General features: G+C 39.6%; 1 protein-coding gene across 11 annotated transcripts in view; it reads right to left on the reverse strand.

Moving 5' to 3' along the window:
* RAPGEF4 (Rap guanine nucleotide exchange factor 4) overlaps positions 1-24,730 on the reverse strand; it is a 328,969-nt gene that overhangs the window by 94,059 nt on the left and 210,180 nt on the right. The window contains exon 3 of one of the 11 annotated variants that reach the window (XM_069577199.1): positions 7,660-7,712. The exons of the other annotated variants lie outside the window; for them this stretch is intronic. Within the exon in view, the coding sequence (XP_069433300.1) occupies positions 7,660-7,712 (53 nt within the window). The remainder of the gene's footprint in view (positions 1-7,659; positions 7,713-24,730) is intronic. 11 annotated transcript variants of the gene reach the window in all.

The raw sequence follows: 24,730 nt of genomic DNA on the forward strand, positions 1-24,730 counted from the left end.
TTGCAAAATGGTATACAAAGTTTTCAGGTTCTGTGACTGTCAGAACAGCTCTAGGATTTAGAGAAAGTGCTTATAATTATTCACATTTCTTCAGATGAAGGTGCTGAATTGAAATTCCAGGGAAATGACTTGCTATACAGCTACACAGCTGAGTCCCCTAGTCCTGCTTAATCTTCTTTGCTCTCTTTTTCTGAAATATCTGGTAATGGTGTTTCCAAACAGAGAAAGACACATTCCATCAAAGACTGGTAGAACCATCAATACAATGCTGTTTTTGCTACTTCCAAAAGGTCAGAGAAGACAGCAGATTTACGTACAAGATTATTGTGGGCAGAATAATAGCCCTTGATGATGTTCATGTCCTTATCCTCGGAACCTGTGAATATATTAGATTACATGGCAAAAGGGACTCTGTGGATGTGATTAAGTTAAGGCTCAAAATAAGAAGATTATCCTGATGTTTCTAGGTAGGTCCAATGTAATTGTAAGGTCCTTAAAAGATGGACAAGGGAGGCAGAAGAGTTAGAACCGGAGAGATAATAGGGGGAGTAGGCTCAGCCTGATTTTGCTGGCTCTGCTGGTGGAGGTGGCCACGGGCCAAGGAACAAGGGCAACCTCTGGAACATGGAAAAGGCAAAACAATGTATAATCATGAGCCTCCTCTGGAGGCTGCAGAAGGAATGGGCCTGGTTTTAGCCCAGAGACTAATTTCAGAATTCTAAACTATAGCACCATAAGGTTACTCATTTCTGTTTTTTTAAGCTTGTGGCAATTTGTTACAGCAGCCACAGAAAAATAACAGATTATTATACTTTACACTAATCACCCTTACTTTTTGCAAACAGAAGCCATTACACTGAAAATAAATTAGTAGGTTTTTCCTTTGTCCCAATTAAAAAATATAATCAATGGGGAAAATAAAAATCAATATTAATTTTAAATATGTACATAAACATATTCATGTCATACATGTATAAACATACACCTTTTTTTTATCAACAGTAAATTCCAACTGAGCTGCTGCTTTTAATATTACAACAGAATTAAGAAAAAAAGGGAAAAGAATCCTATGTTTTAAGAAAACCATAGATGAGAAAGAAAGATTTGTTTACAATGAAATTACTCTGAATTTAAACATTTTCATCACCTTGCTGGCATCTAGTAGACATTTTTTCCCTCTTGAAATCACTAGAGAACAAATGTCAAACAATGTTATAGTATTTTAGCAGCATTCTGTTTGCAACCAGCATAGACCAAGGAATGTCAATATGGTCCAATTCAACAGCAGCTTTGAACAGAGCCGACTCTGTTCTGACATAGCCCAGTCTTTTATGGAAGACCTTTCGTAGGAAAGGGATCACGAGCTCAGAGTCCCGTGTTTGTACCACCTCCTCAAAAAAGACAGGAGAGAATTCTGTGATGTCAAATCACCTGGAAACATGTTCAAAAGTGGGAGACCAGCATGTATGAGGGCCCTGGAAATGTGTGCAATCAAAACTCTTGATTATTTCTGAGCTGTGAGTTTCCAGTATTCCTGTATCTTGTCTCTTTACATTACATAGGTTGGTATATGTCTAGGTTATACGTGCCTGGTTATATACCCAGACTGTAGAAGCCTCTGGTTTTTCTTGAAAATAATAGCAGAAACCCATTTCTTCTTCCTGTCTTGAACGAGAAGTGCAGGTATATGTATGTGGTCTAGAGTAGACAGGTATAGGATAAGCTTCTTTTCTATGGGGGAAAAAAAAAAATCTATTTTTCCTTTGCAGTGGTCTTTGAGAGGCTGGCTGAGCCAGAGGTCAAGAAGATGCCCATGCTCGAGAGTTAATGATGAGTGTTTATTCTTTGGTAGGCACTAGGAAACATTATTTGAGGACTGCATCTTTTTGTTTCTATAGAAATGACTACATATAAACAAAATGCTAGCAAGTAGTCCCTAGGTAATCTATTTGTTAGGACAGTTCCCTTTTTGCTTTCCTGGAACTCTGAAAAGAAACTACTACCAAAGCTGGGGAAACATCGGACTTCAACAAATATTGTTCCTTTGATTTGCAACTTCTAACAGGGCAAAACATACACAAGATTTCCTTTTAGCAAGCTAATCTTAGTGCCAGTTCCAGGACCAAGAGGCTGTTTAATCTGTTGAAAGGCAGCTTTCTCAGAACCTTCCCTGGCTCAGAGGTTTCAGGTTTGGAGGCAACATAATGAATAGATGCTTTGAGAAGGGGAATAGTCTCTTTATTTGAATCAAGCCTCCAAGGAACAAATGCAGCATGAAAGCAGAGAAAGTTTTATTTGGGTGGTAGGGGGAGATAAAAACTCGTTTTTGAAAGGGACTCTGTATTCACTTAGGCAAGTCTCTAGGTCCTAAGAGCTATGTTGGTGCCTAGCAGCTGTGTGCTGTGAGGTAGGGGGCATTTGTGACAGGTAGGCTGGGTCCCTGGGGCACAAGGTCACTGCCAATGCCTGTTCAGGAGTCCCTTACACAGTGACTGTGACTTTATTGCTTTTGTATCTGCGTACTTGTTTCCTTGTTAGTTTCCCTTCACTTTCAAGTAAAGTTTTTATTTTTGAGAATTTCACTTTTGTGTGCATGCTAAGTCTCTTCAGTCATGTCCGACTTTGTGACCCTATGGACTGTAGCCCACCAGGCTCCTCTGTCCATGGGATTCTTCAGGCACGAATGCTGGAGTGGGCTGCCATGCCCTCCTCTAGGGGATATCCCCGACCCAGGGATGGAACCTGGAATCTCTTACATCTACTTGAATTGGCAGGTGGGTTCTATAGCACTGGGAAGCCCTCACTTTAGCTGAGCTTTAGCAAAATGAGGACAGGAATTTCAGTTTATAAATGATGAAGGACAACAGGAGAGGGAATGAAGTAGGAATGTGGAGATTAGTGAGAATCCAAACAAGAAAAGCAGCCCCAAAAGCAGGATCAAGGATTTCCTGTGTCAGCCTTTCACACGGGTTATCTTCTTATTACACCCATATTTTATTGACAGAATGAAGGCCAGCAACATAATGGGCCTGAGCTCACACAGCTAACACCTGGAAGAGCTGGGAGGTGAATCCATGTCAGTTTTATCGCAGTGTCTATGCTGCAGGAACCCACGCCACCTGCTCTTTCCTCCTACAGACATCACGGCTCACACTGTGGGAAAGATAATATTCTGTTGAATTAAAGTTCACTGAGAAAAATGCTTGTACGCCCTTCTTGGTTGTTAGGAATCAGACTCAATCTTATGTATTTCCAGAAATGAGTGTTCACAATGTCCTACTGAGATGACACGTTAGCATCATGTACCATGCTTGGTCTGAACTGACTTTTTAAAAAGCAACTTTGTGAAAATGAAACATTTGGCATCTAGGAACTGCCCTTCTAGGGCTGAGACAAATATATAAGGAACACAGGTAGCAGTCAAAGTCCAAGCAGGTAAACGGAGAGCAGTCTATTTCCGTGGAGGGAATTTAACCCTAGGAACTAGCTTCACAGGTGGTGGAAGAGCTAAGAAGCCAAAGAGACGATGAGGAAGTCACCTGGATGCTAGCCAAGCAGGTAGCCCTCAGGAGTGGGGACAGGAGGAGGAGAAAGCATTACTACAGCCAAAGTCAGATGTCTGGTGGGAGCTGGATCTCCGAGGGTCGTCCCTTCCTAGAGGACCAGGCACACGAGTGCAAGACTGTCCCGCATTCAATCTCCCTCTAACCATAAACCAGAGAAATAAGGGAAAGAATTTCATTTTATAAATGATTAAACATAAGAGAGAAAGGAGGAGCCTGTTGAGATGATAAAAGCTAGAGAACCAAGCCTAAAGGCAAAACCAAGGACCTGTAGAGGTCAGCCTCCCTGTGATGCACAATGGAGCATAGAGAGGGCAAAGTATTGCTTAGAGGACAAACAGCCCAGGACCCCCACAGAGGGTGTTTGCTGTGACCACAGAGTGGGCGTAGGGCTGCCCCCTGTTCCACTCCAGCTCTCTCACCCTCTCTTACTCCATATATTCCCAGCCACACTTCCTGCTGGGCTCCAGCAAGGAAGTTGGACAGTGGGTAGCACAGAGTGGACCTTCACTCATGCTTCCTGGGCTGGTTCCCAGGACTGCTCTATAGTTTGATTTAAAGCCAGAAAATGTATATCACAAATGAAGAAACAGACCCCCTCTCCCATTAAATGTCATACATTTTAATACATCAATCATGTTCTGAGGACAAAAATTCTTCCTCCCTACCTGAGTATGAAAGAATCTGAATTGGGCTGTGAAAACATGATCCTCAAAAGCTAGGCAGAAAGGACAGATAAAGGCAGAGGTATTCAGCTTTCTCTCTGTTTTTCTTGGCTTTCTCCCCTGAAGACTTCCCTCAGGAGTGACCATAATTGGTTTTCGTTTGTTTCTGGAGAGGAGATGCATTCTAGTGCTTTTTATTATGTTTATATTACTACTGAAAAGAAGAGGCAGTAAGGGAAAATATTCCTTTTGGCACCAGAGCCAATTCAGAAATACTAATCAGGTGATGAAAATACGAATTTAGCCTCTATTACAAGATGCACAATAACTCCCCAGTAGATCATAATGAGGTATAAGGCACTGTAATAGGCCTCATGAAAAACCACATTCAGGCCCTTTTCAAAGGGTGTAATTCTTTTTACTCCAGTATTTGCTCATAGAAGCCTTTTGCAAGGCACAGCATTTTAAGCCAAGAGATAAGAATAACAAGGTAGATTGGGACACAAAGCTCATGGCAGAACTCTGGCAACCCAGTGTAATAAAAAGTCATATAAGCCCACATCCAATTCACGTATTTAATGAAGGCATATTGTGTGCAGAGCAATGTGCTCGGCTAAAGGACAGACTCTGATAAAGTACCTGGTCTAAATGTGCCCTAGATCTTTGGAGGAAAGTAGAACTTTTTATGAATTAAACAATTATTGAGAATCTGAGTCAATGAATACATGGATTTTAAATTCATCTCTTCTCAGTTCAGGTGAGAAAATCTTAAGGAAGTAAGAAGAAACATATTTAATTTTTTTTAGTGAAAATGATATGCTTTTTAGGAGTTACATTCCTTTATTTTGGCATTATGGGAAAATACAACTGAAGTCTTAGAAATGTAGGTCTCTAAATTGCAGCAAGATACTCTATGACCCACCTCCTAGATTAATGGAAATAAAAAATAAACAAGTGGGACCTAATAAAACTTAAAAGTTTTTGCACAGCAAAGGAAATTACAAACAAGATGAAAAGACAACCCTCAGAATGGTCTCCCATTTTCTCAGTTATTTTCTCAAATAATTGCAAATGAAGCAACTGACAAAGGGTTAATCTCCAAAATATATAAGACACTCATATAGCTCAATATCAGAAAAAAAATCTAATCAAAATAGGCAGAAGACCTAAACAGACTTTTCTCCAAAGAAAACATACAGATGGCCAATAGACATATGAAAAGATGCTCAACACGTTCACTATCAGAGAAATGGAAATCAAAACTACAATGAGGTATCACCTCACACCAATCAGAACTACCATCATCAAAAAAATCATAAAAAATAATAAAAGCTGGAGGGGACATAGAGAAAAAGGAACCCTCCTGCTCTGTTGGTGGGAACGTAAATGGTAATAGCCATTATGGAAAACAGTGTGGAGATTCCTTACAAACCTAGGAATAAATATATCACATAAGCCAGCAATCCCATTACTGGGCATATACCCTGAGAAAATCACAGCTCTAAAAGGGACATGTACCATAATAGTCATCGCAGCAATATTTACAATAGCCAAGACAGGGAAGCAACCTAGATATCCATTGACAGATGAATGCATAGAGAAGTTGTGGTATGTTTATACAATGGAATATTACTCAGCCATTAAAAGGAACAAATTTGAGTCAGTTGTAGTGAGGCAGATGAACCTACAGCCTCTTGTACAGAGTAAAGTAAGTCAGAAAGGGAAAAATAAGTATCATATATTAATGCATATATATGGAATCTAGAAAAGCGGTACTCATGAACCTAGTAAAGAATGGACTTGGAGACAGAGTAGGGGAAGGTGAGGATGGGACAAACTGAGAAAGTTGCACTGACATATATACACTCTCATATGTAAAATCAGGCTTTCCTAGTAGCTCAGAAGGTAAAGAGTCTGCCTGCAATGCAGGAGATCTGAGTTTGATCCCTGGGTCAGGAAGATCCCCTGGAGAACAGAAGAGCTACCCACTCCAGTATTCTTGCCTGGAGAATCCCATTGACAGAGGAGCCTAGCAGGCTACAGTCTATGGGGTCACAAAGAGTTGGGTACAACTGAGCGATGAACACTTTCACATGTGTTAAATAGTTAGAAGGAAGATGCTAAATAACGCAGCAGCCCAGCCTGGTGCTCTCTGATGACCTAGAGCTGGGGGATATGGAGAGGAGAGGGAGGCTCAGGAAAGAAGGGATATATATAATTATGACTAAATATAATTGTCGTATGGCAGAAACTAACACAAAATTGTAAAGCAATTTTTGACCAATTAAAAATAAATAAAAAAGAAATGTATGTCTCACAATAATTATGATGAGTACCATTTTTTGGTTGACCAGATGAAATTAAAAGAACTAAATCAGACTCATACCGATGTCATCACTCTGAAATAACTCTGTAAGCTTCCCATTTGTTAAACAAGGGAAAATTCATCTGTAGACCTCTTTGGCATCTATCAATGGGTTTTGTTGTTTTTCTGATTGTTGTCGTTTTTAAGTTTTTCCTAATTCAAAATTGACTTGTAGATTTCCAGTTTCAGCTTCAACTTGTAAAAACCGTCACTTCTGCTGTTACAAGAAAAAGCTGAACAAGTAAAAATAACAAATTCTCTCAGGTTCACCAGAGAACTGACTGTCAAGAAAACTGTCACCCTGAAATCTGGCAAAATAGGAGAATCCAGTCATGGCTGACATTCGTCTGCCTGGATTGGGAGTCATATATAAGTAGGAATACTTAAACAGCGTTAAATTAAATTAAACCAGGAGGCTACTAGATTGACGTGGTTCTAATGCTTAGAGGCCTGTGTAAGCAACCCAAAATCTCAGCGTGTAACTGCCTCAGGGTTCTAAGGTTGAAACTCAAGGACAACCAACCATAGCCAAGCAGGCTTTACACTTGGCCAATCAGTAATTTCCTAATTTTGGCTTCCTTTTCTCTATAAAATTACTCCTCAAGCTTCCACTGGTGGAGTCCTCCTAACCACTTCCAGTTTGGTGATGCCAGATTTGAATCAATTTTTGCTCAAATAAACTCTTAACATTTTTATTATGCCTCAGTTTATCTTTTAATTATGGTAATTTTAATGAAACTTGATGGAGGTTGAAGGAGGAGTAGCTTGAGGCTGGAAACTTCTGGGGGGTGATCTTAGGTGGGGCCCACGAGTTTGTGGGTTTTACCCTTAAGAACACCACAAGGGTCTTATGGCGACAATTCTCATGACTCTGGCAGGGGGAGGAAAAGAGTGAGCATTATGATATATATCCAGATAAATAGAACATAGCCAAGAAGAGTGAGCATTATGATATATATCCAGATAAATAGAACATAGCCAAGAAGAGTGAGCATTATGATATATATCCAGATAAATAGAACATAGCCAAGCCTACTCTCCAAGGACTTTGAGAGTTTTATCCTACCTGGGGAAAGGGCATTTCTTTGTCTCTAGCCTCCTCCAGCCTTCCTGTCTCACCTAAGGGAAGAAAAAGCTGCTAAGAAACAGTTGTGAAAGTCCCATTGCAGGGACACAGGCCTACCAAATGACTGAGATTTAACCATAAGATTATAGGACTGCCCTTCCCACAAATGCCCCTCACCATGCCAATATAACACAGTGGATTACAGCTGAAAGAGATTTCTATCCAGACTCTATCTCAGGAGGAGATCTTAGGGAAGCCCGAACATAGCGGAGAACACTTAAACGAGGACATTAGAGGAATCAGAAGACTCTGGAATCTATATGGCTATAGCAGATATTAAACGCAGCCCAACTCCCAGCCAGATTAACATAAAACCTCACTCTGAAGCTTATTTATCTCAGTTTCTATTACCCAATACATCATGCCTGGCTTTCAACCAAAAATTACAAGGCATGCTAGAAGTCAAGGAAAAACAGAATCTGAAGAGAGAAAATAAACATCAGAGCCAGACTCAGACATGACACAAATTCTGGGATTGTAAGAGGGGAAATTCAAATGAACTGTGGTTAACATGTTAACTATGGAGCAGTATTCCATTAGTAATACTAACAAAAAGTAGGCAATATGCAAAAATACATTGTGTAACATAAGCAGAGAAAGAAAAACTTAAAGAAACATCTTCCTTCCTTCTCCTTCCTCCATAGACCAGCCTCAGAGAAGGAAGAGCAAAAGGCAGATGGGAATTGGAGAAGGCAGGCCATACACCTAACAGTGCTGGAGCCACCAGCCCAGCCTCTTTAGCGATTCAACCCCACCAAAAGCTAAGAGTTCAAAAAACTGGACCTAGCAAGGTACCACGGAGATTCACAAACCTATTCTACAGTTGATATAGACAAGCAAAACACTCAGAATAGCCAACACATTTTTGAAGGAGCAGAACAAAGTTGCACTGATGCTACTCCACTGTAAGACTTACTATAAAGCTGCTGGAGCCAAACAGCGTGCTATCAGCGGAAGACAGATATTGAGTTGGCCAAAAAGTTCATTCAGGGTTTTCTGTACAATGTTATGGAAAAACCCAAACTTTTTTTGCCAGCCCTATAGATTAACAGAACAGAAAGCCTAGAAATACACCTACATAAATACAGTCAATTGATCTTTGACAAAGGAGCAAAGACAAAACAATGGAGCAAAGATAGTCTTTTCAATAATGGTGCCAGGACCACTGATGTCCACATGTAAAAAAAAAATGAATGTGGACACAGATATTATATTTTTCACAAAAAGTAACTCAAAATAAACATAAATTAACATAAAATACAAAGCTAAAATAAAATTCCTAGAAGGTAACATAGGAGAACACCTACATGGCCTTGGATATGGCAATGACCCTTTTTTTTCAGGTTGGGTCAGCCAATCTAGAGTGTCTATCATCTATCGATTATTTTCTATATACTAGACAGATCACCCAAGGATCCTACAATGGAGGACAGTGAAAGAGTCAGTGGGTGCCTCAGTGCTGTGAACAGGGGTACAGGACTGAAGCCCAAGACTGTCTGCTCTCAGAGCACCTGTCTTCCCACCATGCCCTGGGATCTCTAGGTTACCAGTTTATCATGAAAGGAGATAACTCAGGGATAGCCAGGCAAAAAGGATACATAGCGCAGGGTATGAGGGAAGTGGCGAAGAGTTTCCATACCCTCTCTGGGTGTACCACTGTCCTGGAATCTCTATGTGTTCACTAACCTGGAAGTCTGGCAATGACTTTTTAGATACAATACCAAACGCACATAAGCCATGAAGGAAATAACTGATAAACTGAATTTTCATTAAAACAAAAATCTTCTGCTCTGTGAAAGACAATGTCAAGAGAATCAGAAAACAAGCCACAGACTGGGAGAAAATATTTGCCAAAAACACCTATCATAAAAGACTGTCACCCAAATTACATAAAGAACTCTCAACCCTGAAATAGAAAACAAGCTGTTTAAAAAAGTGGACTACAGGCCTTAACACACACCTCACCAAAGAAGGTATACAGATGGCAAATGAAAAGATGCTCCCCATCACATGTTACCAGGGAAATGTAAATTAAAACAAAAAGATACCACGCTTCCCTGGTAGCTCAGACGGTAAAGCGTCTGCTTACAATGAGGGAAATCTGGGTTCAATCCCTGGATCGGGAAGATCCCCTGGAGAAGGGAATGGCAACCCACTCCAGTATTCATGCCTGGAAAATCCCATGGACCAAGGAGCCTGGTGGGCTACAGTCCATGGGGTCTCAAAGAGTCGGACAGGACTGAGTGACTTCACTTCACTTCACACACCTATTAGAATGGCCAAAATCTGGAACACTGACAAGCCCAAATGCTGACAAGTTTGTACAGCAACAGGGACCCTCATTCACTGTTGATGGGAATGCAAAATTCTGTAGCCACTTTGGAAGACAGTTTGGCAGTTCCTTACAAAACTAAATATGCTCTTATTACATACGATTTAGCTATCAAACTCCTTGGTATTCACCCAAATAAGTTGAAAGCGTATGTCCACATAAAACCCCGCATGCAGTATGGACAGCAGTTTTATTCATAACTGCCGAAACTTAGAAGCAACCAAGATGTCCTTCAATAGGTGAATGTATCAATAAACTGTGGTGCATCTTTATTCAACACAAAAGGAAATAAGTTATCCAGCCATGAAAACACAGGAGGAATGCATATTTCTAAGTGAAAGAGGTCAATCTGAAAAGGCTACAAAATATGAGTCCATTAGATTGGACAAAACAGGAAAAACTTAGGCAACACTAAGGAAGCAATGAAAAGATGAGTAGCTGTTAGGGGTTGGGTGCACGGATGAATAGGCAGAGCACAGAGGATTTTTAGAGCAGTGAAAATATGCCATATGATATCACGGTGACGAATGTGTGTCATTATACATTCGTCCAAAGCCAGGGTGAACATTAATGTGAGCTGTGGACTTCGGGTGATAATGATGTGTCAGTGTAGGTTCATCAGTTGTAACAAAAGTGTTGTCTGGTGGGAAATGCTAATAGGGGCTGATACGCATGTGCAGGGGCAGAGGGTATAGGGACACCTCCGTGCCTTCCCCGCAATTTTGCTGTGAATCTCAAGCTGCTCTTAAAAAAAGTCTTAATTTAAAAATGGACATGACTAATCCTTAATAAATGAAGTAATATTTTTTAGGGCCTAAAGTGACAAAAAATTTATGGATTAAGACTGAATGTTGTTATGGTTGCTAAGTACCAGTGGGAAAGAACATATTCAACTCAACACAGTTAAGAGTGATTACTTAGGAGATGGGATTATTTCAACCATAATTTTCATGTGTATATATCACTGAGTTGAGACTGCTCAATCTAGCCAAATAAATAAACACGTTCATATTTTTTTAAATTGTGGTAACTGAAGTCTCTTGAGAGTCCCTTGGACTGCAAAGGAGATCCAACCAGTCCATTCTAAAGGAGATCAGTCCTGGGTGTTCTTTGGAAGGACTGATGCTGAGGCTGAAACTCCAGTACTTTGGCCACCTGATGCAAAGAGCTGACTCACTGGAAAAGAGTCAGCTGATGCTGGCATGGTTTGGGGGCAGGAGGAGAAGGGGACAACAGAGGATGAGATGGCTGGATGGGATCACTGATTCAATGGACGTGAGTTTGGGTGAACTCTGGGAGTTGGTGATGGACAGGGAGGCCTGGTGTGCTGCAATTCATGGGGTCACAAAGAGTCGGACATGACTGAGCAACTGAACTGAACTGAACTGAAGTCTATAGTTTAGCCTCACTATAGTTTAGTCTCTGAGTCTGACTATTCGGCCAGGCTTACAGAGCAGAAGAAACTTAAGTGTACTAAAGGCTGCTTGGTGAGTCCATAACACTGGAACAAAGAGGTCACAACAAGAAAAGTGCTGCCCAGATGCTTCTGCTGAGTGGGCCGGGAGGACTATTCTTTAGCAGGTGCTAGCAAATGGTTCGAGTTCCTCCCCAGCATTTTCTAATGCGATGCTGGAAGATGGTATGTTTGTAGGATGAGCAAGCCTTATTCTACAGTAAAGATTGCCTCTGATTTCATCTGGTGGATAAAATCCTGTTAGATACTAATCTTTCTTCTAATATATGGATCTTCTGAGCATTCACTTCCTAGGAGGCATGTCTACATATCTACTAGACATGCCTAAAAGCCAGATATTTGGTGGCAAAAACTAAAACTTTAATTTTTTTGGAGAGGCACTCATTCTTAACAGTTGGAATATTTTCTTTAAGTTCTTACACAAAGTGGCTCATTTTTTCCTTATAAATTGGCCTGATTAGGCACAGATTTTCTCTTCATGGTCATACGAACATATTACTATTAAATTTTCATTTCAGTTATAGGAGCTAAAAGATGCAAAATAAGCCAACCATATTATTCCACACAGGCCACTGTCCACTGTGGTATATCTACCCTCACCAACCATAATTTTCATGGAAATACAAACTCTGTGATAGATTAGTAAACCCCCTTTTCCTCCTCTGCTTACAAATCTAAGCCTTGGCCTCATCATTCATCCCTTCTTCCATTACATGAAATTCTGTCTAGAAAGTCCAGAGTTGGACCAACAGCTCGTATAACTCAACAGCAAAAAAACCCAACCCAATTGAAAAATGAGCAGAAGTACTATATAGACATTCTTCAGAGAAGATATACAGACGGCTGGTAAGCACATGAAAAGATGCTCAACATCACTAATTACTAGAGAAATGCAAATTAAAACTACATTGAGGTATCACCTCATACCAGTCAGAATGGCCATCATTAAAAAGTCTACAAATAACGAATGTTGGAGAGGGTATTGGAGAAGGCAATGGAAACCCACTCCAGTGTTCTTGCCTGGAGAATCCCAGGGATGGGGAGCCTGGTGGGCTGCCGTCTATGGGGTCGCACAGAGAGAGGGTATAGAGAAAAGGGAGCCCTCCTACACTGCTGGTGAGAATGTAAGTTGACGCCGTCACTATGGAAAACAGTATGGTGGTTCCTCAAGAAACTAAAAATAGAATTACCATATGATCCAGCAATCCTACTCCTGGGAATATACCTGATGAAACCATAATTTAAAAAGATACATGCACCTGTATGTCCATAGCAGCACTGTTCATAATAGCCGAAACACGGAAGTAACCTAAGTGTCCCCAGATAGATGAATGGATGAAGAAGGTGTTGTGTATCTGTGCATACACACATACTCACAGCGGAATACTTCTCAGCCACAAAAAAGAACAAAACAATGCCATTTGTAGCAACATGATCAAACTAGAGAGTATCATACTAAGCGAAGGAAGTCAGAAAGAGAAAGACAAACATCATGTAACTTATACGTGGAATTTAAAATATGGCACAAATGAACCTATCTGAACAGAAACAGAGATCAGATTTGTGGTTGCCAGGGGGTCGGGTGAGGGATGGGCTGGGAATTTGGAGCTGACAGATGCCAATTATTACATTTAGAATGGATAAACAGCAAGGTCCTACTGTATGGCACAGGGAACAACATCCAACCTCCTGGGATAAACCATATTGGAAAAGAATATCAAAAAAGTATATATGTGTTAAACTGCAGCAGAGATTGGCACACCACTGCAAATCAACCATACTTGAATAAAAACGCAAAGCCCAGAATTAAGCACTGCCTCTTTTCCCATTCCAAATTTGGGAACAGTGTGTTGAGCACTTTTGGGAAACAGTGAATTTAAGATTCAGAGACACGGTTCAGGTCTTGAAACTTTAGTGAATTGGTACTTATTAATATACAAATCTAATAAAACCCATCACATTTCCTTTTAGAATCTCCAGTTTCAATTTGGGCATGGTGGAGTCTGGAAGATAACATTTATTTAATACTTAAAAATAGGATGAATATAGAAAAGCTATGGTTGAAACGCCACTTTCCTGGAAGCCAGGGAACAAGGCTCCTGCTGGGTCCACTCCAAAAGCAGATAAGTGGTTTACATAACGTGCTTCAGAAAAAGCTTTTGTACTGAAGATGCTAATTGGCATATACAAGCCAATATCAATACATGTCCTGTCCCTTACCCCTCCCCCCTTCACAAATGGTATGTACGTACATTGGCTTGACCATGCTTCTCTTACTTAATATCTCTTAGAGAGGTTTTCATATTAGAACATAAAAAACTACCTCATTCTTTTTTTTGGTGCTACATGCACTCCTGCGTAACTGCATGGTATGCTATCTTATGGTTATGCTATAATTTGCTTCACAATAATTTGTTGATACATATGTAGTATTTATTGTTCATCTGAGTCTACTGTATGTGTGTGCAGGCTAAGTCACTTCAGTCGTGTCTGACTCTTTGCGACCCCATGGACTGTAGCCCGCCCAGCATCTTTGTCCATGGGCAAAGATACTGGAGTAGGGTGCCATTTCCTCCTCCAGGGGATCTTCCCAACCCAAGGATGGAACCCATGTCTCTTACATCTACCTGCATTGGTAGGTGGGTTATTTACCACTAGCGCCACCTGGGAAGCCCAGGTGAGAAATTATGGGATACCCTATCCCTGGTGGCTCAGATGGTAAAGCGTCTGCCTACAATGTGAGAGACCCGGGTTCGATCCCTGGGTTGGGAAGATCCTCTGGAGAAGGAAATGGCACCCCACTCCAGTACTCTTGCCTGGAAAATCCCATGGACGGAGGAGCCTGGTAGGCTACAATCTATGGAGTCGCAAAGAGTCGGACACGACTGAGCGACTTCACTCCACTTCTATCATCTCTATGTTCTTAAAAACCCAGGATTCTCATCGTGGAAGAAAAAAAGATATAGCTTTGAAATAATGACCAACCAGTAGCAATGAACATCTTAAATTTTGAAATCAAGTCTTCTTAAGAGAAATGGCTGATTCCAGGGATAAGAAATGCATAAGATGAGCCTGGACTATCTTGTTATGAAAGCTAGGAAGAAAGCTATCAAAAATTACAAGCGTTAGGTCAAAAATGACCCAGAGCTACCTTGGGTACACAGAATCATAGATATTTTAAGGCAAAAACGGCAGAGAAATGATCTCATCATTAATCCACCTATTAAGCACTACCTATCTGCCCAACATAGTGCTAATTTTGCTGAGGAAATAAAAGACACAACGGTATTATTTATTATTTCTCTGCCTATGCTCTCCAATATATTAGTCACTAGTCACATGCAGTCACTTCCATTTCAATTAATTAAAATAAAAAATATTTATTTCTCAGTCTCATTAGCGATGTTTCAAGTACTCAACAGCATATGCGCCTTGTCTCAGCCATGGTCAGCTGCTGTCTAGGACCATGAGCGTGTCCTAAGAGGTCTATAAGCTTCCATCCCTACCATTCTCAATTTCATGGTCCAGAATGACCCTACAGCTAATATGGGTCAGAGGTCACTCTGCCTAAACCCCTGCAATGGCTTCTCCGCCCACTCAGAGTGAAAGCCGAATTCCATACAATATGCAGTCAGCTCGGCTCTTCGTCACCTCTCTGATCTTACGCCACTCTCTCCTCCTCTGCTCAGTCCACTTCCCACTCTACTTCCTGCTTGGATACATCCTTCCCTGTACCCCCACGGCTCACACGCTCACCTCCTCCAGCTCTCTACACCTTCTTAGGGAGGCCTGTTCTGCCCATCCCAGAGTATGAAGGGTCACTGCCCCAAATCCGGCATTCTCTATCCCTCTTCCTCTAGTGCTTATCATACTCGACATTTTATGTATTTGTTTCTTATCTGTTTTCTCCACTGAAATGTTATCGCTATGAAGGCAAGAACTTGGTTTTGCTCACTGTTCTACCCCCTCTCATGACACGCAGCTGCTACTCAAATGTTTACTGAATGAATGAAGGAATTTCTTCATGGGTTCATTTGCTCTAGCAGGCCATCAGTGTTTGAGCGAAGAGAAAACTCTCTGAGAGCTGGTGAGGGGTAACTTATATGAAGGAATATTGAGAAGGAAATGACTGTTGGTTTCCACTGCCATGAAGAAATGATTTCAAGGGCTTGCAACTGAGTATAAGCTTTTTAAGAGAGAGGACCATTAAATAATGCCTCGCTTCCTGCCTTTTTTTTTAAAAAAAGGACTGGTGTTTGTGTTTGATAAAATGAGGAATATAATGAGTGCTTCTCAAATTTTAATATTTGTATGAATGACACGGGAATCTCATTAAAATGCAGACTCTTACTCCATTGGTCTAGACTGTGACCTGAGATTCTCCATTCCTGTTTAGTAATGTTGATGCTGCTGGTCTGTGAACCACACTTTGAGCATCAAGGAATTAGATAACTATGAGTAGCATCCTTTGGATCTGTAATTTCATAACTCCTCCCTTACTAAGGGAAGAAAAATGAAAGAAAAATGTCGGTGTTTCCTAAAAAATGAGTCTAGTTGATACAATGATAAGGTCATCACCTAACAAGATTAACATTACCCAAAAAAACCAGTATGTTTTCTGGTTAAATGAATCATTTTCCAACCACTTTTATTTTTATTTTCTGAATACTCAAGTACTTCACAGGAAAATGAAATATTTATGATTTATTAAAGAAAATTAATTTGGCCTGTAAGAGTTATTTGAACGCTATACTTAATATTCACGAATAACATACTTCACAATTTCTAAATTACAAATAACTTATCTCAACCAAATTCATTATATAAATATTTAATAAAGCCTCTCAAGCATAGGTATAACACAACATAATCCTTTTATTACTTTCCTCAGGGAATAAGGTGAAAAAGTCACATTCAATATTTATGAAATTAGTATTCGAAAATGAAGGAGTGTTTAAAATGAGAATCTGAATATCAGTAGCGTAAAGTATTTTCAGAATTTGCTGGGTATCTCAATCTGCATTCTTATTCTAGCTAGTGGAGGCAGAATAGGGATTTCTTAATAAAGAAAACACTCTGGAAGAGCCATAGAGACAGGGGAAGGGATGACTCAGCTGGGGGACAAGGCTCAAAGCACACTGCAGGTTCCCTCAAGCCAAGCCTCATGGCCTCTGCCACGGTGCATCCCTGCTGCTCACAAAGTACACAGGGTGGATCCCAGAAACTCTGCCTCTGCTCACCCCCAAACCCAACCTCTCCCCTGCTACCCTCACCAAAAGATGGATTCTGCAAAGAGAGGCAGTTTGGGTCACATACTTGGGTTTTAATTGTAGGACTGGACTTCTAAAAACCAGACTTTGAAAAACCCTGAAGTTCACATTCCCACCCTATCCCAAAAAAGGGAGAAATGGCTACCAACCAGGGTTGTTAAAATCTAAGTGTAGGGAACAGATTTGTAAATATAAACATGCACACTTATATTATAATCAAGATTACAGTTATCTTATATATTTTGAAAGAAAGGCAAAGTTCCCATCTCTTAAAATTTGGAAGTATTTTCAAAAATAAGTCTTTGCAAGTCCATTTGGTAGAGATTAATCCTCAAAATTATGTAACATAATCACACACTTATAATAACATACATATACACAGCAACCTATAATATAATGAACTATCATGTTATATAATTGTAGTTTGAATAAAAACATGTGTAAATCTCAACTTATTCCACAGACATTTGAGAATGTCCTCTGCACTGTGCTAAGCTGATTCATTAGAATTCAAAGGGGATTATTCTGGTAAATGATGCTCAGTGTGGATAAGTGTGTTAGGTTTGGGCTACAAAATGTTTAAAACTGAGATTGACCCAATTAGAGAGACACCCTCTGATACAATCTGGGAAGTTACAAAGACTATTTGAATTAATCCACTACAGTTGATTTTTCTCATCCTGGTGCTTTAAAGACCCATAATCAGAACATTAAATGATTTCAAGAACCATTAGGGCACTTTCCTGGTGGCACAGTGGATAAGAATCTGCCTTCCAAAGCAGGTGACGTGGGTTCAACCCCTGATCTGGGAAGATTCCACATGCTGTGGAGTAACTAAGCTTGTGTGCTACAACTACTGCCCCCGTGCTCTGCAACAAGAGAAGCCCCCCTCCCCATTCCCCACAGCCAGACTGTGAGCAGCAACGAAGACCCAGTGCAGCCAAAAATAAATAAGTAAAAAAGAACCATTTGGGGTTCTGAATTTCTTGATTTGAGAGATCTATGGATCACATTCCCTACAGACATCAATTATGTTCTGAGTTGAACTTTGGGCCCCTCTGCATCTCCTAAATTCCCATTACTGCAAATTTTTCAATGCTTGTACCACAGTTATTTACATTATTTTTCCCCAAGTGCAAGACAAGCTCCTTAAAATAAAAAATTGTGTTCTTATTATCTCAGAATCCCCATAGTGCTTTGTTCACAGAGATTATGCATTACATATTTATTTATTATGTGGAGAAATCTCTGAGGTGCTTTTACTTGGCTATGATATGAAAAGAATGGGAAGAATTTTCCCCTTTTCATTTCTGAAATTTCAGTTTTACTCTTCATGGTTAGATACAGAAAGGCTAAGTTTATTGGATGTTAGCTGATAATTTGTGGACTGTTTTACTTTTCCTTCTTCCTTCCCAAGAATAACAATTCTTTTCAGTTCATATCTGTAAAACTGTATTTTAAGATCGGAAGGGAGAAACATTAATTTAAAGCTGACACCTTTGTATTTCCTTTAGATCAAGGAAGTTCTTGAAAGCAGATTGTCCTAGACACATGAAACCATCCTTCTTTGTCATCTTGGCTTCCTCTTGTTTTTCTCTTGATAGACACAAGATCAGTTTTGAGTTTTCCCTGTATTGTTAAGTATTTCTGAATGTTTTTAGGCACTTATGAAAATTTCATACAAGTGATAGAACCTCCAAGATCCACATACATACATTCAAAATTCTACATATAGTTAACAGACTTTTAGAAGTCCACTCACATATCTTAAATATAAAAATGTGAATACTCCAGAAATCCACTGCAAGACAAAAGCCCAAAAGAAATATGTACATATATTCACCAAGAGGCATACACTAAATGTTCAGAGCACAGCCATTCACAATAGCTTACCAGCCACAGAAGAGACAATAGGTTGTGGTACATTCCCAAAATGGAATGAGAAGAAACAATTCACAACTGCATACAATAATGTGGATAAACCACCCAAAGAAAAGAAGGTGGAGTCGCTCAGTTGTGTCTGACTCTTTGCGACCCCGTGGACTGTAGCCTGCCAGGCTCCTCCATCCATGGGATTTTCCAGGCAAGAGTACTGGAGTGGGTGGTCACTTCCTCCTCCAGGGGATCTTCCCAGTGCAGGGACTGAACCTGGGTCTCCCACACTGCAGGTGGGACAAACCTCCCAAACACAACATTAAATGAAAGAACCTGAATATGGAAGGTGTTACCAGGTGATTTCATCTACTTAAAGTATAAAGACCGATTATCTTTAGTTGGAGGAGTGGCTAGAAGGAAACAGGAGCTTCCTTCTGGGATGGTGGTGATGTTGCGTTTCTTGATTTGAGTACTGCTGACCTGGGTGTGTTTGTAAAAATGTATTGAATTAAATGACATGCATTTAAAAAAGGTATATGCTAATTTTCAAAAAAGAGTTAGAAGAAAACACCTGTTTTAGAGTAAGAAAATAATTTCATTAAAAAAAATAGGGGCTCCCCTGGTAGCTCACTGGTAAAGAATCCACCTGCCAGTACAGAAGACACAGGTTCGACCCACGGTCCGGGAAGATCCCACATGCTGCGGGGCAACTGAGCCACGCGCCACAACTATTGAACCTGTGCTCCAGCGTCCATAAACCGCAACTACTGAATGCCACTCACTCGAGAGCCCACGCTCCGCCACAGGAGAAGCCACCACAGTGAGAAGCCTGCACACCACCACCAGAGAAGAGCCCCCACTCATCACAACTGGAGAAAAGCCCGCACAGCAACCCGGCACAGCCGAAAGATAAATATAAATAAAGTTATAGAAAAAATCAGGAAAGTATTTACCAGCCTTCCATTATACACAGAAAAGAAGTAAAGGAGACCTTGGAATCCTGAAACAGCATTTCAGTGGCATCTAGTCCTTTATGATCCTGACACAGAGCAGTCTGTAACCCTTAAATCTTCTATGAGGCTGACTCAAAGGAAAAAAGAGAATGCATAATATGTTTGTACACATGGAAAGCACCTGGCAAAAATGTTAGCACCAGCAACCTCTAGAGAGGGCCGCCTTCAAGACTTGGCTAAAGAGTGAGCCTAGACCACATAGCACCTTTAGACATATTCATTCATTTAGTGATTCTGGAACAGTCTGGAATACTGACTGCAAACGTCAAGTCTCTACTACTTAAGACACCATTATTGCCTCGAAGGTATGTAAATACACGAAAAATCAAAACAAAGAGAGTATTACAGTAAGTCAGCATAAAATTAATGTTTTCACAGCTATTTGATTTAAATACTAGCTATATCAGGCAAAGCATACCTTTTTCTGGGAGATCACTCTAAGTAGTAATAAAGTGTTAGTGTTTTATTTATTCATATATTCAATAATAAACACAAAATGATCTCATTCTTCTCAGTTATGACACTTGAGATGTCCAACAAGTAAACTCTTAAGAGAATGACAAGTGGTTATTGGCAACCAAATATAGGTTTCTGAAAGTATCAGTTGATTCCATCAAAAGTCTCAGAAAAATTCTCACAAATTTTCTGAGGTAATGTATTAAATTCAAAGTGACACACATTTAATGTTACATGTTGTAGAAACTATGATATATTTTTTTCTAGTTTTTGTAATTGAAGTGTAGGTGATATACAATATTATATAAGCTACAGATGTACAATATAGTGATTCACATTTTTTAAAGGTTATATTCCATTTATAGTTAAAAATATTGGGTATATTCCTGGTGTCATACAATACATCCTTGTAGCTTATTTTATACATAGTAGCTTGTACCTCCAAATCCCCTCCCCTATATTGTCCCTCCCACCTTCCCTTTCTCCATTGGTAACCACCAGTTTGGTCTCTATATCAGTGAGTCTGGTTTTGTTGTGATTATAGTCACTAGTGAGCTGTATTCTTTAGATTCCACATATAACTGATATACAAAGTTAGTCTTTCTCTCTGACCTATGTCACTTAGCATAATGCCTTCCAAGTCCATCCCGTTGTTGTAAATGGCAAAACTGCATTCTTTTCATGGTTGAGTAGTATTCCATTGTATACATATACCACACCTTCTTTTATCCATTTATCTGTTGATGGACACTTAGGTTGCCTTCCATATCTTGGTAATTGTAAATAGTGATGCTATGGACATAAGCATACATGTTTCTTTTGGAATTAGTATTTTGTTTTTTGGATATATACGCAGGAATGGAATTGCTGGGTCATATGGTAGTTCTATTTTTAGCTTTATGAGCTATCTCCCTAGTGTTTTCCACAATTGTTGCACTAATTTACATTCCTACCGGCAGTGTACACAAGGGTTCTCTTTTCTCTACACCCTTACCTATATGCTATTTGTGTTCTTTTTGATGATAGCCATTTTGACAGGTGTGAGGTTATACTTCATAGTGGTTTTGATTTGCATTCTTTGGATGGTTAGCGATGTTGAGTATCTTTTTATGTGCCTCCTGGCCATCTGTATCTGAGAAACCTGTACACGGGTCAAGAAGCAACAGTTTGAACAAGACATGGAACAACAGACTGGCTCCAGATAGGGAAAGGAGTACATCAAGGCTGTATATTGTGACCCTGCTTATTTAACTTATATGCTGAGTACATCATGAGGAATGCCAGGCTGGATGAAGCACGGGCTGGATGAAGCACAAGCTGGAATCAAGATTGCTTGGAGAAATTTCAGTAACCTCAGATATGCAGATGACACTGCCCTTATGGCAGAAAGTGAAGTGGAACTAAAGAGTCTCTTGAGATGAAAGTGAAAAAGGAGACTGAAAAAGTTGGCTTAAAGCTCAACATTCAGAAAACTAAGATCATGGCATCCAGTCCCATCACTTCATGCCAAATCGATGGGAAAACAAGGAAACAGTGTCAGACTATATTTTGGGGGGCACCAAAATCACTGCAGATGGTGACTGCAGCCATGAAATTAAAAGATTCTTGCTTCCTTGGAAAGAAAGTTATGACCAATCTAGACAGCATATTAAAAAGCAGAGACATTACATTGCCAACAAGGGTTGTCTAGTCAAAGCTATGTTTTTCCAGTAGTTGTGTATGGGTGTGACAGTTGGATCATAAAGAAAACTCAGTGTCGAAGAATTGATGCTTTTGAACTGTGGTGTTGGAGAAGACTCTTGAGAATCCCTTGGACTGCAAGGAGATCCAACCAGTCCATGCTAAAGGAAATCAGTCCTGAATATTCATTGGAAGGACTGATGTTGAAGTTGAAACTCCAATACTCTGGCCACCTGATGTGAAGAACGGACTCATTGGAAAAGACCCTGATGCTGGGAAAGATTGAAGGCAGGGGGAGAAGGGGATGACAGAGGATGAGATGGCTGGATGGCATCACCTACTTGATGGACTAAGCTCTGAGAGTTGGTGATGGACAGGGAAGCCTGGTGTGCTGCAGTCCATGGGGTCACAAAGAGTCGGACACAACTGAGTGACTGAACTGAACTAACTGAACTGAACTTGACCATCTGCGTGTCTTCTTTGCAAAAAACATCCATTCAGGTCTTCTGCTCATTTTTTAATTGGGTTGTTTCCTTTTTGATATTGAGTTATATGAGTTATCTGTACATACTGGATATTAACCCCTTATTGGGCATATCATATTTTGTCCCATTCAGTAGGTTGTCTTTTCGTTTTGTCAAGGAAACCTTTGCTGTGCAAAAGTTTCTACGTTTAACTAGGCCCCATTTGTACGATGGATTTTCCTTAACAGTCAGGAAACGCATATACTTTTCCAGGTCGTCCTTATGCTCGTGTCACCAGCCAGCGTCAGCACTAAGAAATGAGCAGGTGGGATTCACAAAGTCAGAGGGATGCCTGGTGCAATCCTCAAGGGGCACAAATGGATGAAAGTCAGTTAGCTGAACCCCATTTGCATAGGTATTTTATAGAGACAGAGGGCCACAGCTGCCCTGGGTGACTCAGGGAAGCCTCTCCAAAGGCAGCAGGATTTGAATGAAGTGTTTAGGAGGATTTGATGGGTGGAGAGGGAGCAGAATGGCACTGTAAGCTGAAGCCAAAAATCATAGAGCAGAATTCAAGGTATTCTTGAAGGCTTGAGTGCCCTAACCAGGCTGCAGCAGAAAGCTGGAGTTGGAGAAGCTGGAAGAAAGTGCAGCAAGATGCTTCATGTGAAGATACTATAGATTTAGGTAAAGACATTGAATCGTCAGATTATCAACTGCAGTAAAGTCATACACTGAGTTAATGGCTTTTACCTCTTTCATCTTTTTTTAAATAACAAAATAACACAAGTTCACTGGACTGTATAAAAATGTTAATTATACAAACCACTACTCAAAGATAACTATGAGTAGCATTTTAGAATATTCATATTAATCTCTTTTGTTTAAGTGTGGGTTTGCTTTTATTTTTAACTCAAGTACAATCATACTCTAGACAAAATTCTATATTTTCTAACATAATATTAAACCATAAACAACTTCACATCTTACTGCAAACTCTTTGTAACTATTATGGAAACATTCCTTTAAATGTATATAGCATAATTTAATGGTTCTCCTGTCATTTCATCTTTATATTGTTTTTAGTAAGATTCTAATACAAATAAGCTATGAATTTAGGTAAAAAGTTCCCCTCACTCATATTTATTTTCTCAGAATCAACTCCCAGAAGTTGAATACCTAGGTCACAGATTCTGGTTCTGCCACAAACTGATAAATTATGAAGCTTGCATTGAAGGTAACTTTGGATAGGACATTTCTTCTGGATAAACTTTAGAAAAGTGATCTATCTTTGGCCTCTTGAATGTAGCTGTTGGCTTCTGTCTTAAGACTAATAAATATTAATGTAGAACAAATTAATCAGTTAAGACAAAGAATTTCCAACAGGAAAACACAAATACATTTTCCCAGGTTCAAAATACATGCTTTGCAAAATGCCTTAAGCCATTATTTTAATAACATAGCAACTCCCAGTTGGGAAAGGTAAGATAATTACCTTGAGAAAAAGAGTTCTTTGTCCTACTCCTTGAAATGGAAATTGTGCACTCAATTGACTTTTATACAGTCTTCTGTGTGTAGGTGTATTTATCTATATTGATTGGAAATTTTAAAAATTGTTTTGTTTTGTTTTTTTTTTTTAAACCTGAAACAACCTAGTACGCTAAAGTTACAAAATACACAATCTTAGTGCCAGTACAGGGCAAGAGCATAGAGTGGCAATATAGTTAGTCTTTGTTATGGAAAATTCCTATATCAGCAAACACCTTTTAAGTTTTCCACAAGTCTGTTAAGCCTTTACAAAGTTCATCAAAACAAAAATAATCAAAGGCCTAAAAGGCATATCATATAAAATATGAAAACAAGGCAGAAAAGTAACATACTACATAACATACCCAGCTCGTTTCACATCTGGCTCATAAACCAGGTTCCCCAAACACGGCCTTTTTTTAAAATCAAGTTGCTCTAATGCAGATGATGTTTTTAATTAGATATGCAAACTGTGTATCTTAAAAGGTCAAACAAATAAATAGCCTGATCTATTAAACTTTTAAAAATTTGATTGCACTTATATTTTTCTTTCTTTCCCTCTCTGTATTTTTCTAATTTTCTAGAGTGTGCATAAGAAGAGAAAAAAAAAACCTCAAATCTTAAAACCTTACTATTACTGGAGGTATAATAGGCCGATGGAGGCTTAAGCATACTTTAGAAACTTGGCATTGCTACCTCAGGGTTATGGTTTTTTATTCAAAGTAATTTGAAAGGCTTTAGAAATACTTGAAACATCTGAAAATACAAGGAGAAGGAATCAAATGTTATTGTGTTCTTTTATTGACTAGAAACTTAAACTGAGGACATAATTTTTTGGGGGGAGGTATAAGATGAGGATTGCTGCCCACCCTCAGGACAGATTTTCACAATTTCTCTTTAAGAAAGCAGAAATGTTTGGC

Source organism: Ovis canadensis, chromosome 2 (genome assembly GCF_042477335.2).
Source record: "Ovis canadensis isolate MfBH-ARS-UI-01 breed Bighorn chromosome 2, ARS-UI_OviCan_v2, whole genome shotgun sequence".
NCBI lineage: Eukaryota > Metazoa > Chordata > Mammalia > Artiodactyla > Bovidae > Ovis > Ovis canadensis.